The following is a 13,901-nucleotide window of genomic DNA, read 5'->3' as shown; positions in this document are numbered from 1 at the left end:
TGGCAGCCAGAAAGACCAACAATATCGCAGGGTGCATCAAAAAGACCATTGCTAGCCAGTCATGTGACTGTCCCACTCTGCTCTGTGCTGGTGTGGCCTCACCTCAAGTACTATGTGCAGTTTTGGGTACCATGGTATAAGAAAGATGTAAAACTGTTAGAGAGTGTCCAAAGGAGGGCCACAAAGATGATGAAGGGTCTGGAGGGCAAGAGATATGAGGAGTGGATGAGGTCCCTTGGTTTATTCAGCCCAGAGCAGAGGAAGCTGAGGGGAAGCCTCATGGTGGCCTGCAGCTCCCTCACAAGGGGAGCGGAGGGGCAGGCGCTGAGCTCTGCTCTCTGGGGACAGCGACAGGACCCGAGGGAACGGCATGGAGCTGGGACAGGGGAGGGTCAGGCTGGGGGTTAGGGAAAGGTTCTGCACCCAGAGGGTGGTCAGGCACTGGGACAGGCTCCTTAGGGTAGTGGTCACGGCACTGAGCCTGCCAGAGTTCAAGTTGTTGTTTTCAAGAAGAGTTTACATGACAAGGTTTTGGTAGCAGGACACTGCAAGAGCTTCAGTTTGAAGATTGTAAAGATTTAAATGGGAAATAAGTTGGAATGGAAATTGACTGATTCTGTGGGAATTTACTGTCTTCCATCCTTATTCTATCTACATCACTTATTCTAGCAGATTTCCAGCAGTCACACAAAGAACCCATGAAAGACTGGATTCAGAGTAATTTTCACAAAAATCACATCTGAAATTGGAGGTAATTCTCACTGAATCAAACCCCACATGACATAGAAAAGACTTACATTTTTAATGGTCAAAGAAAAAGCTAGAATTGATTGATTCGAGATGAGACTTTGGTTTAAGGGACTTTTCAGAAAGTAAAGGTGAAGAAAAATAAGGTCAATTTTCTTTAAAACATAATTTTGTCAAGAACTGAATATTACAAATGGTGGTAATGCCATAGTACACTCACCATCAGTAAAAGCCTCTCCTTCTACAGGGTCTCCTTCTCCACTGCTGTAGGTTGCATATACTGAAATCCTGTATTTAGTCTCTGGCTCCAAGCCATCCAGCACTGCATCCACTGTATTTCCAGGGACTCTCTTCTCTCCCATTGTATCATCATAAAGTGATTTCCATACTATCCTATAGTTATTAACTGCCCCTGGAGCTGGTGTCCATGATAACCCAACTGTAGTGTCAGTTATGTCTGTGGTAACCAAATTACGAGGTGAACCACGTTCTGCAAGAAAGAAAAAAACAAATTGTCACTGAAATACAAAGAGCGTGCTAACTAATAAGTTAGCAAAGTACAAATGGAAAATTAAAATGATCATAAAAGCAGAATCAAAATTTTGGCCTGTCAATACTAGTTTAAATAACATATACATGTATGTATAGTTCCAAGAGAAAACTGATTGCTTTATTCAACAAAATGTTGAAAGCTAACTTTAAGCTATGAATAACCTATCCCATACTGTACAAGATCCTTAGCAGTTATGCTTTAAAATTTGCAAAATAAAAATGATATTAAGCAAAGTATCAGAATGAAACCAATGCTTAAATGTGCTGCAGCTCATTTGCATAGGTTTTAACTCACAACTAAATATTTTTCCTTCATTTGTTCATCTTCACCCTCATATGTGCAATTTTTTTCTGAGGGGTAAATAAAGAAGACTTTAACCTGAGTGAAATAGTCCATTCAAATTCTCTGACAACTTTGTTTATTTGTTTAATATTACTATTCTTATCTCCTTGAGTACTGCTTACTGCTTACTAGATCTACCTGCTATTTCATTTTATCTGTTTACAACTAATTTGCAGTGTGTTTCCGTCATACAGCAGTTACAGCAGAAAACAATCTTATCTCTCCACTTGTAAGACTTGTACCTTCTTTCTGACTATAGTTTGTTCCAGCCAGCCTGGAATGAAGGAAACAGCTCGTTAGTATGTGAAATCCAGTTGTCAGCTGGATGAGTGAGCCTCACCTAACACACCAGAGTAATTCCACTGCTTAAAAATGGAGCTCGTTGGTCTGAAGTGGTGCAGTAAAAGGAGTGCCTCTGTTTAATGTTTAACATACATTTATAACATATGTTCAATTTTCCTATTGCAGTGGCTGGCTTTTGAGGCAGGAAAAGAGCACTGACTGTTGGTTTTAATGCAATGGCCTCACTGTAGCAAAATCTGCAAAAGGGATCTACAAAACCAGATGTACAAAAACAGATCCAAATACACACAGAAGCATTTGGTTCTTCAACGTGTATTCTCAATGGCCTATCTCACTGTACAGGACATTTCTGAGACTGATTACTAATAGGACTTAAAAGCTTGAGGTGGCCTTATGGCATCATGGCTAAGTTTCACCTGCACTGATAAAAATATATTCGTATATTATACTACAGCAACCACAGGACCAGATTCAAAATTCTTTGAATACAGAGAAATTTAATACTTATCCAATTTCCACTGTCTGAGCTCATCACAAACCCAGACCTCACTTTTCAGAAGCATGAAGCAGTTTCAGTCCAAGACAGAGCAGCAAGTTGCTCACAGTCATAAACTGCATTTTCAGTTTTCATACTCATTTGTCTTTCACTTCTACTGCAAATCTGCAATGCTTCCAAACATAATACCACTGGAACAAACAGGGTTACCTGCAGAAAGGCTTCATTTTGGAATTATCTCATTGCCAGCGCAACCTCATTAAAACTGAGCTAGTGAATCCCACTTGGCTTAATGATAAAATGGAAACTAATATCAATGTATCTGCAAGCAAAGCTGATAAGAATCACCAACTTCACAGATTACAGAATCAGAGGGTACCACTCCAACCACCTAGCTGACTCTATCAAACATAGCTAACAGAGCATGTTAAATAACTCCTTTGTGCTGTAGGGTTGTTTTTTTTTTTTTGCAGTTCTAATTCACAATCTTGGGACATCCCATCATGTTTTTCTGAAGGCAATTCTTTTTCCATCCTAACCCTGCATTACTTCTTACAATTTTACTCTTCAAATCAGTTTTTAGCTTCACAATGTAAGTCACCACAATTTATGGCATCTTCTCTTCAAAAACAGGTTAAGATATGGGAGTTTAGCTAAAGTTCAATTGTTTACCAGTTCACAAAAATAGTAGGTGCATATAGTGAAAAAGTTACAGTGAGAAGACCCAACTCAGTTCATGCTTCATGCAGTCTCACTGAATTCAGTGACTGCATTAAATAAAAGCCAGGGCAGAATCTAAACCCCAAAGACCAATTTTCCTGGAAGCCTGAAAAAGGATTTGCCTTCAAAAGTAAATTACACCAATTTTTCTGTCTGCTCTTAAGCTTCTACTCCCAAATTTTGGCTTTTTCATACAATAAAAAAAAATATTAAGGCAATCCAAATGGAAAAAATATGGAAAACTTAACTTGATAGAATGCACAGATGTCTCACAATAAAAACCTTTCTTTCCATATTTTAATGTAATATAAATATACAAGTCACTTTATTTTGGCTACTTTAAAACATGGCTTTGCCACAACATGATTTCAGTATTAAAGTATCTGCTACCACAGCACAATTTTTTGCAAGTCTACTCTTGGACACTACGGTTAATGATATACGTTGGAAACACTGCAAACATAACTGTATATTTAAAACTGTTATTGATTAAGTCATTATTGAGGTCATTAAATAACAGAGGAAAATAATTTGTTTGGAATGGACTGTAATGAACACCAGTTACTGTAATATGTTACTTCTGAAAAAAAAATATATCCTTTGGAACTAAAAGTCTTTTTTATAAGGCAAGGTAAGAGAGGGAAAGGGACTGGGATTCCTACCAAACCACTAGACCTAAATGGAAAATTCTGACTTCAAATAGTTGGAAACTGCTGACAAGACAACTTACCTACTAAGGGAAATTGGACTTTTTATGTGTTACACTGCAACTGAGAACATTTCTTTAACATAACACACTAACTTGATTTGCACCTCATGTGTGAGGTGGAAGTTCACCGACAGCTTATTTTCTGTTTCACTAGAATCTCTCACAAGTGCTTTTGTATGAGGAGAGCAGCTGTGTTTGAGATGCAGTCCAACTGTAAGTCTGAAATTATTAGGATTCCATCAGGTATTATCTAAGCTACTACACTCAGAGTCAAGAAACATATTTACACTCCACAATAACAGTAGCATTATTTAGTGACCAGCAAACATACAAGTAGACCTATGAGACATTTTTCCTTCAGAATGAAACAAAGTACATTGCTTACATTATATATATATATAATAATAATAATATATTGTAATAGTGAAGCAGTCATTCTGTTCTTTGGTTCACATGTTCAGAAATGCTTGTTGTACATCTGCTTCTCACCTGCTTGTTTAAGCAGGATGGATAAGGAGAGTGGAAAGACACTGCGAAGTGGTAGAAGGAAAAGTGCTGGCTGGCAGGATCTCAGGCGGTTAACATTCAAATGACTCCTTCTTTTTCCTGACTGGAACTGGAAGCTAAAGTGTGGCCTTAATTTCATATAGCCCCCATGTCATCAGTATGTGAGGAAGCAGCTGTTTTTAAAAATGATTCCCTAACACACATTCAGTCCTATGATGCTCGGGAGTACCAAACAGTACACAGTGTTTAAGCCACAGTGAGTACACAGGGAAACAAAACACTTGCACACACAATTCAAACCCTTGATGACCAAGGAAGCAAGCTAGTCACCTGTTTTAGCCATCCAGATTCTCCACAGCAGTCCTTAGCTCAGAACTGCAATCTGTTTGTAGTACCCTGTCCATCCCTACCGTCTCTCCATGCAGACACAGTCTCAGAAACTAATTTGGTAACTCAGACAGTCTTACACCCAGCTCTGGACTTTTGCAATGTCCAGTTTCCATATTAAGTTTTTCCACTATAGTATGCCAGAGAGAAAATACAATATTAAAGTTGTTTCCCTGTGTCTACTTGGCTTGCTTCCCACAGTTCTCAGGCAATTGCTGTTGTCATTGAACACAAGACTCTGTGAATCAGCTAAAATTTAAATGCTGACATTCATAAAAATCAAATGGCTTTATTCAAATTTCCTTTATTCTCAGAAACATTTACGCAGCTCCAGTTGATTTCAGTGGGAGCTGTACATGCAGTTTGGGTCAAGTTTAAACAATTTTCTATACATGTTCTTAAGACCAACTTTCAAAATTAACCTGCAGTGATAAATTTCATGCAAAGCCATGTTTAATAGAAGTTAAACAGAGAATTGGTCTATGCCAGCATCCTAAAAAAAAAAAAAAAAAAAATCAGAATCAGCTAAATAAATGATTCTTCTCTTGCAGAGGCATATACCAAACCTTTATGGTTTGAGTCCTGCCTTGTTTCCAATGGCATACACCAAGAGTATCCCATTTAGTCAGTAGGCTAGGGCACTGCAGCAGAGGACCCAAGTGTACACATCAGATGTGATGGTGGCAGAATCTTTTCAGGTTGACGCCAGAGGTCAAATTCTCCTCAGCACTGGAGGAGACAACCACTTCTATCAACTGGTATTCTTCTTTGAAAACTGAAAAGTAGTTGGTTACTCCTGGAGTACCAGCCCTCAAGCACGCTGCCTATGTGAGAGGGGATGTGCACACGTTGTGGAAGTCCTGAAGGACTTGCTACACAAAAGAAATTCTCACTTGACCCTGTTAGAGCAAGTGTCTTGTGCTAGTGGGAATGAAAAAAAAGGTTGAGAATGAAAACCAGGAGGGTTCTGACTCAAAAGACAGAGACTCTGCTAGAGAACTCCTGAGTCCCCCACTGTAGGATAAGGCCAGCAGGAAGTCATAGTCCTTTAATATATTACCCATCTGTTCCAACAGTTAATCAGTTAACGCCACTCTCAATTGTCTAGAAACACCTTTTTGTTTGCTTTTGGGGGTGCAGGTCATTTTTGTTTGGTGGTGGTGGTGGTTTTGTGTTTTCTGATATATATTTAATTTGCTATGTAAAACTAAAATAATTTTCCAAATGTCAATTTTATCAAATGACAATTTCAAATGTCAGACTCAAAAATCTCGGAATGTATAATTTTAAGAAATGCATGAAACAGCATTAAATCTCCTGGAAACACTGAGTCCTTGTTTCTGTCAGGATGAAAGAAGCACTACACAGTTTGAGCATTACATAAAGTTCCTATGATATGCTAAAAACCTCATTGTAAGAAAATGTCACTTGAATTTGTACTATTCTGCCTGTAGGAGGTCATTCATTTCTAAAGCATTCTTGTGTTACCATAGAAACAGCAAAAATAAATCATTTATTTACCAAAGAACTACTATTCATTTTATTATCAAAATAAAAGGATTCCTCTACCAAAATCCTCAGACCTAGGCTTTAATAAATATGTACAGCAGAAAATAACGTAAAACTACAAAGTGTAATGACAAATTTTTTCTTTAATACAGTGAGTGGAGCCTAATTCTCATAGCACAAACACCCACTCCTAGAACAGGATGGCAGGATTGGGCCCTACATCACTCACACATAAAGATTCCAAAGGGGAATGGACCGTGACATAAATCTCTATGAAATTTATCATCTAGTTATAATAAACTACACCGTGTGCTTTTTATTCTAAAATGTACAAATGTAAGAAGTAAAATGCATTGACATGCTAATGTAGACTAGCAATCTCATTTCTTTTAAAAGACCTACAGCCATTTACACCAAAACCATTTCTAGACTATAAACTTTACTGATATAAGTGAAAACATTTTGAAATATCTGACCACTGAACTTTTTTTCTGAAAAAAAAAAAAAAGGTTTATTTGAAGGTTTATTTGCTAATTGTCTCTGAAATTTGTGTTTAAAATGCTCCAGATTTTCTGATCCATTTCTGCTTAGGGTCAGTAACTGAAATATTCTTAAAGCTGTTCTGAAAAATATGTAACAGCCAGCAAGAGGGCACTCGTATAATATTTCAGCAGCTTTTCAGACATTCATTATCTTTAAACATTTCTGTGCAGATTGCCTAATGTATTTGTTTTTCTTTAAAATAACTGCAAATTATGAAAGCTAATCTATTTAGCAGTTAATGTACAGTATGTTCTTTTCATCTGACAGCAAACCTTTGGGCAGAAAATGAAATTCTTGTCAGACTTGCAACTACCTCTTCTAGAAAAAAAAAAAAAATAGGCAGATTAGAAAAACAGTAGCCCTCACAAAATGCTCACTGACTGTTGCATTGACACTCACCACCCTCACCAGGTTTATCATTGCATTTTATTTTTGGTGTAAGATGATTTGAGTAAGATCTTATGACCAAACAAAAATTGAAAACCAAATGGGTTGTTTTGGGTGTTTAGGAATGGGGGGGGGGGACTTTTCCATAAGGGTTTCCTGTCAGAATTTCTTGCTTGTTCTTAAATCTTTACCAAGTACCATCAAATATAATGATTAGTGCTAATTTGTTTAGTTACTCCAGTTGTCACAAGCCTTGCTTCATCAAATGGCAAACACCAGCCTGCACTGGTTAAATTTGTTTTAGCAGTATTAATGTCTTTGTGTGAGATGGGGGGGGAAAATCACAGCCAACAAAATATGTCTGAGGAAAAAATTTCCATGCCACCCTTATAGAAGGGCTCCAACCAAAGCTGTCTAGTGATAGATCACCATGCACTTTTGAAAGAGAGAGTATGAAAGTGGAGAGTTTTCTACAGCACATATTTTGCACATGCAGTTATGTTTAATGCAGTATGAAATATAAAGCTCCAGAATTTTCACCTCTGGATGGTATTTCATAACTGGAGACAAAATGATCCAGTGAGTGAAAGAGCAGGGCACCAAAAATTTCCTAAAATCTGGATTACTGAAGGAAAACACACAGTTTCTTTCCTTCAACAGAGGTGAAAAAAATATTATTTACTATTCCTATTACACAAAGGCAAAGAAGAAATAAACTCATGCTCTCTGAATACCTGTACGGTACGGAACATTTATTTATGATTAATTATTTGCTAAACTGTCTACCCTGTGTTGTCTGTGAATGGTTCGCAACACTCAGCTCCTCTGGGATGTGTTTGTCTCTGGGATGGACCAGATAGCTATGCAAACCATTTATAGAGGAGAATATCTACAGTTACTTGGGGGAGTATATGCCCTCTTTGTTTTATGTGGAGAAACAGTAAGGGCACGCACATACTTGGAAAAAAAAAATGAAAAATTAAAAGATGATTACTGGGTTTGTGTGGAAGGATTTTTTGAGTATCCTGAAGCAAAACCACCTAAAAACACTGACAAACTGCTGGGTAGGACAAAGCAGAGGTGGAATTACATTGACTGTTCCAAACACTTTGGTGATAGCATATGTAACTGAAGGACTTTCACCTGAATGCCTAGACATGTTTCTGCAAATCATGTTACAGCACTTTAAAAAATTACCAGCCATAAGGGCCAGTTTTTCTCTGCTGAAGGCTACTCTTGCAACTGAGATAAAATAACTGCCGTGTGAGTTCTCCTACTACATGCAAAGTAAATCATTACTGAAGGCAGTAAGAATGGTTGTCTACACCCTTAGTCACAGGGGACCATTTAGTGATTCAGTAAAATTCCATAAACATCTGAGAGTTTGGATTTTTCATTTCCTGACACTTGACTATACAATAGCTGGAGAAGCTACTGTATCCTCAGTTCCTCCTTTATCACTTTGCTACTAGAGCTGAAATTATTACACCCAAACTTACTTCTCTTCAGATTACATATCAATACCAGAAACTCACAACTGTTCCAGTATGAGAGGCAATCTCAGCCCTAGCTCTTGATTTGTTGATGGACTGAAGCGGCCAGCAAATGTGGCATCACTGACTGAATGGCTTTGGTGAGAAGCCATATGGCAAAGACATTAAGTAAGCCCCACTGGGATTCCTGATACAGGAAAATGCTTAAGTACTCAGTACTTCAGTGCTGTTGGCAATCAAAAACACTCACTGCACTATTTTGTTTCTCAGACACTATGGCTCATGGAAAAACCAACTGAAATACTAAACACTTTTTTATGCTTCCTTTCACAGCTTTTTTGTCATTACTGTTGATAAGTTTATTTCTCCAGGAGTTAAGATCTGTCCCATTCCAAGCCTGTCAGACAAGTTATTTCAACTAATGATTAGTCAAGTACTCACTTCACTGACCTGAATAACTTTTCAACAGAGTCCCACCATGTTTGTATTGACTTTACAGGCAACATGACTTCTTTTTTCAGCTAAATTTCTATACTAGGGTTTAAACCTTGAATGCTATCTTTTGGTTACCAAAATTGCAGTCCTTTCATTCTTAGTTGCCTGTTTTTCTTCACAAGCTTTGTCTTTTCATCCTGTTATGAGGTAAGACAGTACTATACATTGAAACATTGTCCTATAAGCACTTTAACAGTGCCTACTTTCGTACCATTTATTTGTCAGTCTTTCAAAATATCTATTAACTATGTCCAAAGAGTTTTGGCCTAATTCAAATATTTTTAATATTCCTTGAAACTGCAGATATGCTGCAAAAATAAACTTGTATTCTGTTCTTTACCTTTGATCACTCAGTAATTACAGACAACTGCATATGCTCTTACTAACAATTTAGATAACTAAGGAATATTTAATAGACAGCTTTAATACAAAAAGTAACATTTTCTGGAGTGCGCTGTGATAGGGTTTTCAAATCTAGCTGAATTGTCAAAGAATATGTCATGCCTATCTAAATGGTAAACATAATTTTTAGTTTGTTTTTCTCCCAGATGAGAAACTGAATAGAAATTCAGTTAAGTTGTATCAAGGATGCTAATGTATTCGTATTTATTACAAGACTAAAACTATCACATAATTTTTGACATAAGGTTTTAACCATCTGCTTAGGGTAAAAACTTTTATAGGAAGGCCTCTGTGTCCCTCTAGGTGCAACATCCGTTTTAAACTCCATCTGATTGCATAAAAAAAAAAAAAAAAAAAAAAAAGAAACAGTCCTGAACTATAATCAATTATTCTTTCAACTTCTTTGACTTTTTAACCAGTTTTCAGATTGTTTTTCTTCCTATCAACAATTTATCATAGCATTCTGCAGGAAGTCCAAATGAGAATCCAAGCCCTCCTGCATGAGGGAGTACTGAAAGGACAAGACAATCTCTGCCTGTGACTGAATTCTGTTTTTCTAATGACTCTGTCTTTTCAATTCTACTGCTTACAGCTCTCTTGTTTTTCTAATGCATTTTAACTGAAGCTTTAGGCAATGCCTTAAAAGACTTCCCTATTGTTCAAGCTTTATGACAGAGTAAAAAGCTAGGTTTATCTCATGAACTCAAAACGCACCTGATATCTCAAGAGCTCCACATTAAAAAAGAGGTTTGGCCAAGCAGTGAAAGCCAAGGGAGTTTCAGCATGAATTGCAAGGTGCCTGATACACTAAGACAGAGTGAAGTCATCACAGAAAGTAGGGGCATTGGATTGTTGTCTGAGACATAGGTAGTGGCAGTGGGGAGCTGGAGCCTAATTCTCAGATCCTCATTCTATAGTCAGTAGACAGAGAAATACTACTTTGAAGGAAAAACAAGATCTTAGATGGACTACCTGTATTCTGGACATATCTGCCTTTCTTCATTAATCACAGAAGAATCCTAGAGAGTTTATGCTGCAAACTTCAGCATTTAAATCAGTGCCTAAACTTTACTGGGATGAAATCATCCCATCAGCAAATTATTGGAACTGATTTTTTTATGGTTTCCTATTTAAATCAGGTTTCCTGGTTTGTTCTTTACTCTATGACATAAACAAAAAGTTAAACTGACGGGGAAAATGAGAGCCAAGTACATCCTTACTATAACTCCATTAGTGTCAATGGAGGAGTTTTAATTCCACGTAATTCATCTGTAAGATGTTTTCAAGTACTATCCCTACAGAGCTGAAATGCCAGGCCTTAGCAATACATACCTGGCCAGCAAAGAGCACAGTCACACTTCCTTTCATGGCCTAGGAGGCAGCCTTCCCTATCCCCTGACAATTAACAGATGACACTGAGAATGCTCACAGGGAACAAGTCTGGGAAATTCTCCACTCAAAGGCAGAACAAGAGCGGTCCGCCCTCCTTATAAGTCTCTGGCTCTGCCTTACCAGCACCCTGTTAATGATCAGCCCTGGATTCTTACACCTATAGTTAAAAGCAGGATATGTTTCATTATTCCTACACCGAGTCCAGATGTTGCTTATCTAATAATAATAATTAAAAAAATAATAATAATAAACTCCCTGAACATCTTTCAGTCACGGTACAGATGAAACCCTGCAGATTTTCAAATGGATGAGATATTTTAATCCTATTGATTAATCCCATTACATTAATAACAATCTGCCACTAAAACTACTTAAAAGTTGAGTTATAAGGCAGAATATCTCAGAGGCTGGTGGAGAAGAACACTGCTTCTGGCAATACGTTTTTCCAAGAGACCACAGCCAGTGACTATACCCCGTTGTTTTCTCCAGTGGACAGTAGGTTTGGATAAACCCTGTAACATAGGAGAATGTCTTTATGCCTACTTTTCATTCACTTATCTACTTCTGTATGTATCTCCGGAAGACGGTATGTTTTAAGACAACTTAAGCAGCAACCATATAAATAAATGAATGACTGTGCAGAAACAAACAAAAAAATAAAATAAAATAATTACCTTCAAGTGTTTCTCCCTCTCCAGAAAGGGCTTCTCCTGCTCCAGAGGCATACAAGGCAGACACAGTCAATGCATACCTAGTGGCTTCATCTAAGCCTTTCAGCACTTTAGAGGTAGTATCGCCTTTCACAGTCAATTCCTTAGTTTCACCTCCTGCAACTGGTGTGTACGTTATAAAGTACTGCTGCACTTTTCCAGGAGCAGCACTCCAAGACAGCTTCATTGTTGATGTTGTAGCATCAGAAACTCGCAGATTTCTTGGAATTCCTCGGACTGCAGAAAAGATATTGAAAACAAGTTGAAGCAAGATTCAGTCCTTGGTTTATTTTCTGAGTCACTTTAACATGGGATTTAATGTTGAAAATACAATTCTTGAATAGCCTGAACTAGCACTAATGTAGTATAAGTTTACTGTAACCAGGATTGTACAATTCCATTCCCACCTTCCTTATGCAAAAATGCCCAATAAAGTCATTTCGCTCCCTTTTTGTTTTTTTTTTTTTTCCTACTAAAACTACAGGCTCTATCCTGGAACACTTACATATATTAGCACCTGAATATAAGCTCACACCACGATCCATCAAAAATCAAGCCAAAGACCGGTAATAAGATGTCAAATTAACAATTTAAGGCTTCCTGCTGAGTTATTTTTGATGATAGTTATTTTTGGTGTTTAATAAACTTAAAATCTCAATTAAGTTTCACTGATGACCAAGGCATTCATAATGTGTCTATACTCTTTGGATTTAGTTTAATAAGGCATGATACCCATTACAGAATCATACAGTTTATGTCTAAGCCAACATTAGGGCTACAGTGATAACTAATAAATCAAATGCTTCATTCTTTCCTTGCTTTCCATTCAGAAGCACAAACTGGGCCTGAACTTGCTGAAAAGAAACATAACTTATATCATTGGCAATAGGAAGAAGAATCATAAGGACAATTAAACATACAGGTAGATCCTTCACCCAAGTTTCCTTGGCATATTTGATGCCGGAGGATCTATATTTTATGTTTCAAAAAGAAATATAAGAGTTTTGATAAATTATATTGTTTTAGATTACCTCTCAATGAGGTTTGAATAATTTTGTAATTCTTTGTTCATCTGGAATAATACATATGGCCAATATGGGTTATTCTCTTTTCAGTGTGAATATGTCAACATGCACAGAATTTTTCTCAAATATACTACATTCATAGCATCAATCACATACCTTCATCAGTTTTTGCATATCCATTCAGAGCATTCCCAGGCCCAGACTGATACTCAGCAATAACTGACACTTCGTATCTTGTATCTTGAATCAAGTTCTGTAGAGTAGTTGATCTTTCATTTGCTGAGACAGTCACTTGTCTCCTTTCTCCTCCAGTAAATGGTCTATATACAAGCCTGTACCGTAGAACATTTCCTGGAGCTGGAGTCCAGCCAACCATAAAGCTATCAGTAGTTTCGTCTGTTATCCTTAAGTTTCGAGGAGCACCTTTAACTACAAAAAAATATACACGTATAATTTGTAAATATTTGCTTTTGATCAAGCAGTCCATGAAGTGAAACCATTTCAACCATTTTATTAGCTCATCCTGTTTATCAAAATAACAGCTTACATTGTCATTCCATCCATTTTAAGGTGATCCATTTTAAATGATTAGTCATTTAAATGACTAATACAAACTATTAGTCATTTCTGAAAATTTAAGGCCAGAGTTACAATCAGCAGTGCAGTAGAGTTGTCTCCAAAAGTGCATGAATCCCAGTTTATACAACCACTTCTGAAACTCAAGACAGTCTGACTATGTTTAGCAGTGACAGCAGAACTTTAATATCTAAGGGACCTTGGGGCACACTGTGGGGAAATTTCTTAACAACAAATTGTAGAGATTTCACTGCTGTGGCTATTTGCTTCTGTACCACCTCCATTTACAGATAATTATCAGATACATCAGAGTACACACAGGCAGCTCTCCTATTTTAAAGAAATATCCAAAGTAAATGTAACAGGAAAAAAAATCAAACACCAAAATAATTCCACTCCTTTAAGATAAATGTTCACCAAAAAATAATACATTCAATGAAATGTGAGTTATATCTACTGTTAAAAAAAAAAAAAAATCTGAATGAAGTCACAACCTCAAAGACAGGAAATAGTTTGTTATCCCAGAATAATAAAAAAAAAACATGGTAGACTATTTAACTAGTCCTTGAAAAAAGATATGTCTATAACTCATGTCATTTCATATG

At 37.0% G+C, this 13,901-nt stretch overlaps 1 protein-coding gene across 1 annotated transcript in view; it reads right to left on the bottom strand.

The window, feature by feature from the left end:
- COL12A1 (collagen type XII alpha 1 chain) overlaps positions 1-13,901 on the bottom strand; it is a 97,005-nt gene that overhangs the window by 62,005 nt on the left and 21,099 nt on the right. Inside the window, exons 12-14 of the mRNA XM_084285386.1 lie at positions 12,877-13,149; positions 11,660-11,932; positions 968-1,237 (exon numbers count right to left, since the gene is read on the bottom strand). Coding sequence (XP_084141512.1) covers positions 968-1,237; positions 11,660-11,932; positions 12,877-13,149 — 816 coding nt within the window. The remainder of the gene's footprint in view (positions 1-967; positions 1,238-11,659; positions 11,933-12,876; positions 13,150-13,901) is intronic.

The sequence above is a fragment of the Netta rufina genome, assembly GCF_964035555.1.
Source record: "Netta rufina genome assembly, chromosome: 3".
In the NCBI taxonomy this organism is placed as follows: Eukaryota; Metazoa; Chordata; class Aves; order Anseriformes; family Anatidae; genus Netta; species Netta rufina.
Note: the sequence above shows the minus strand (reverse complement) of the source record. Positions and strands in the feature narration are given on the sequence as shown.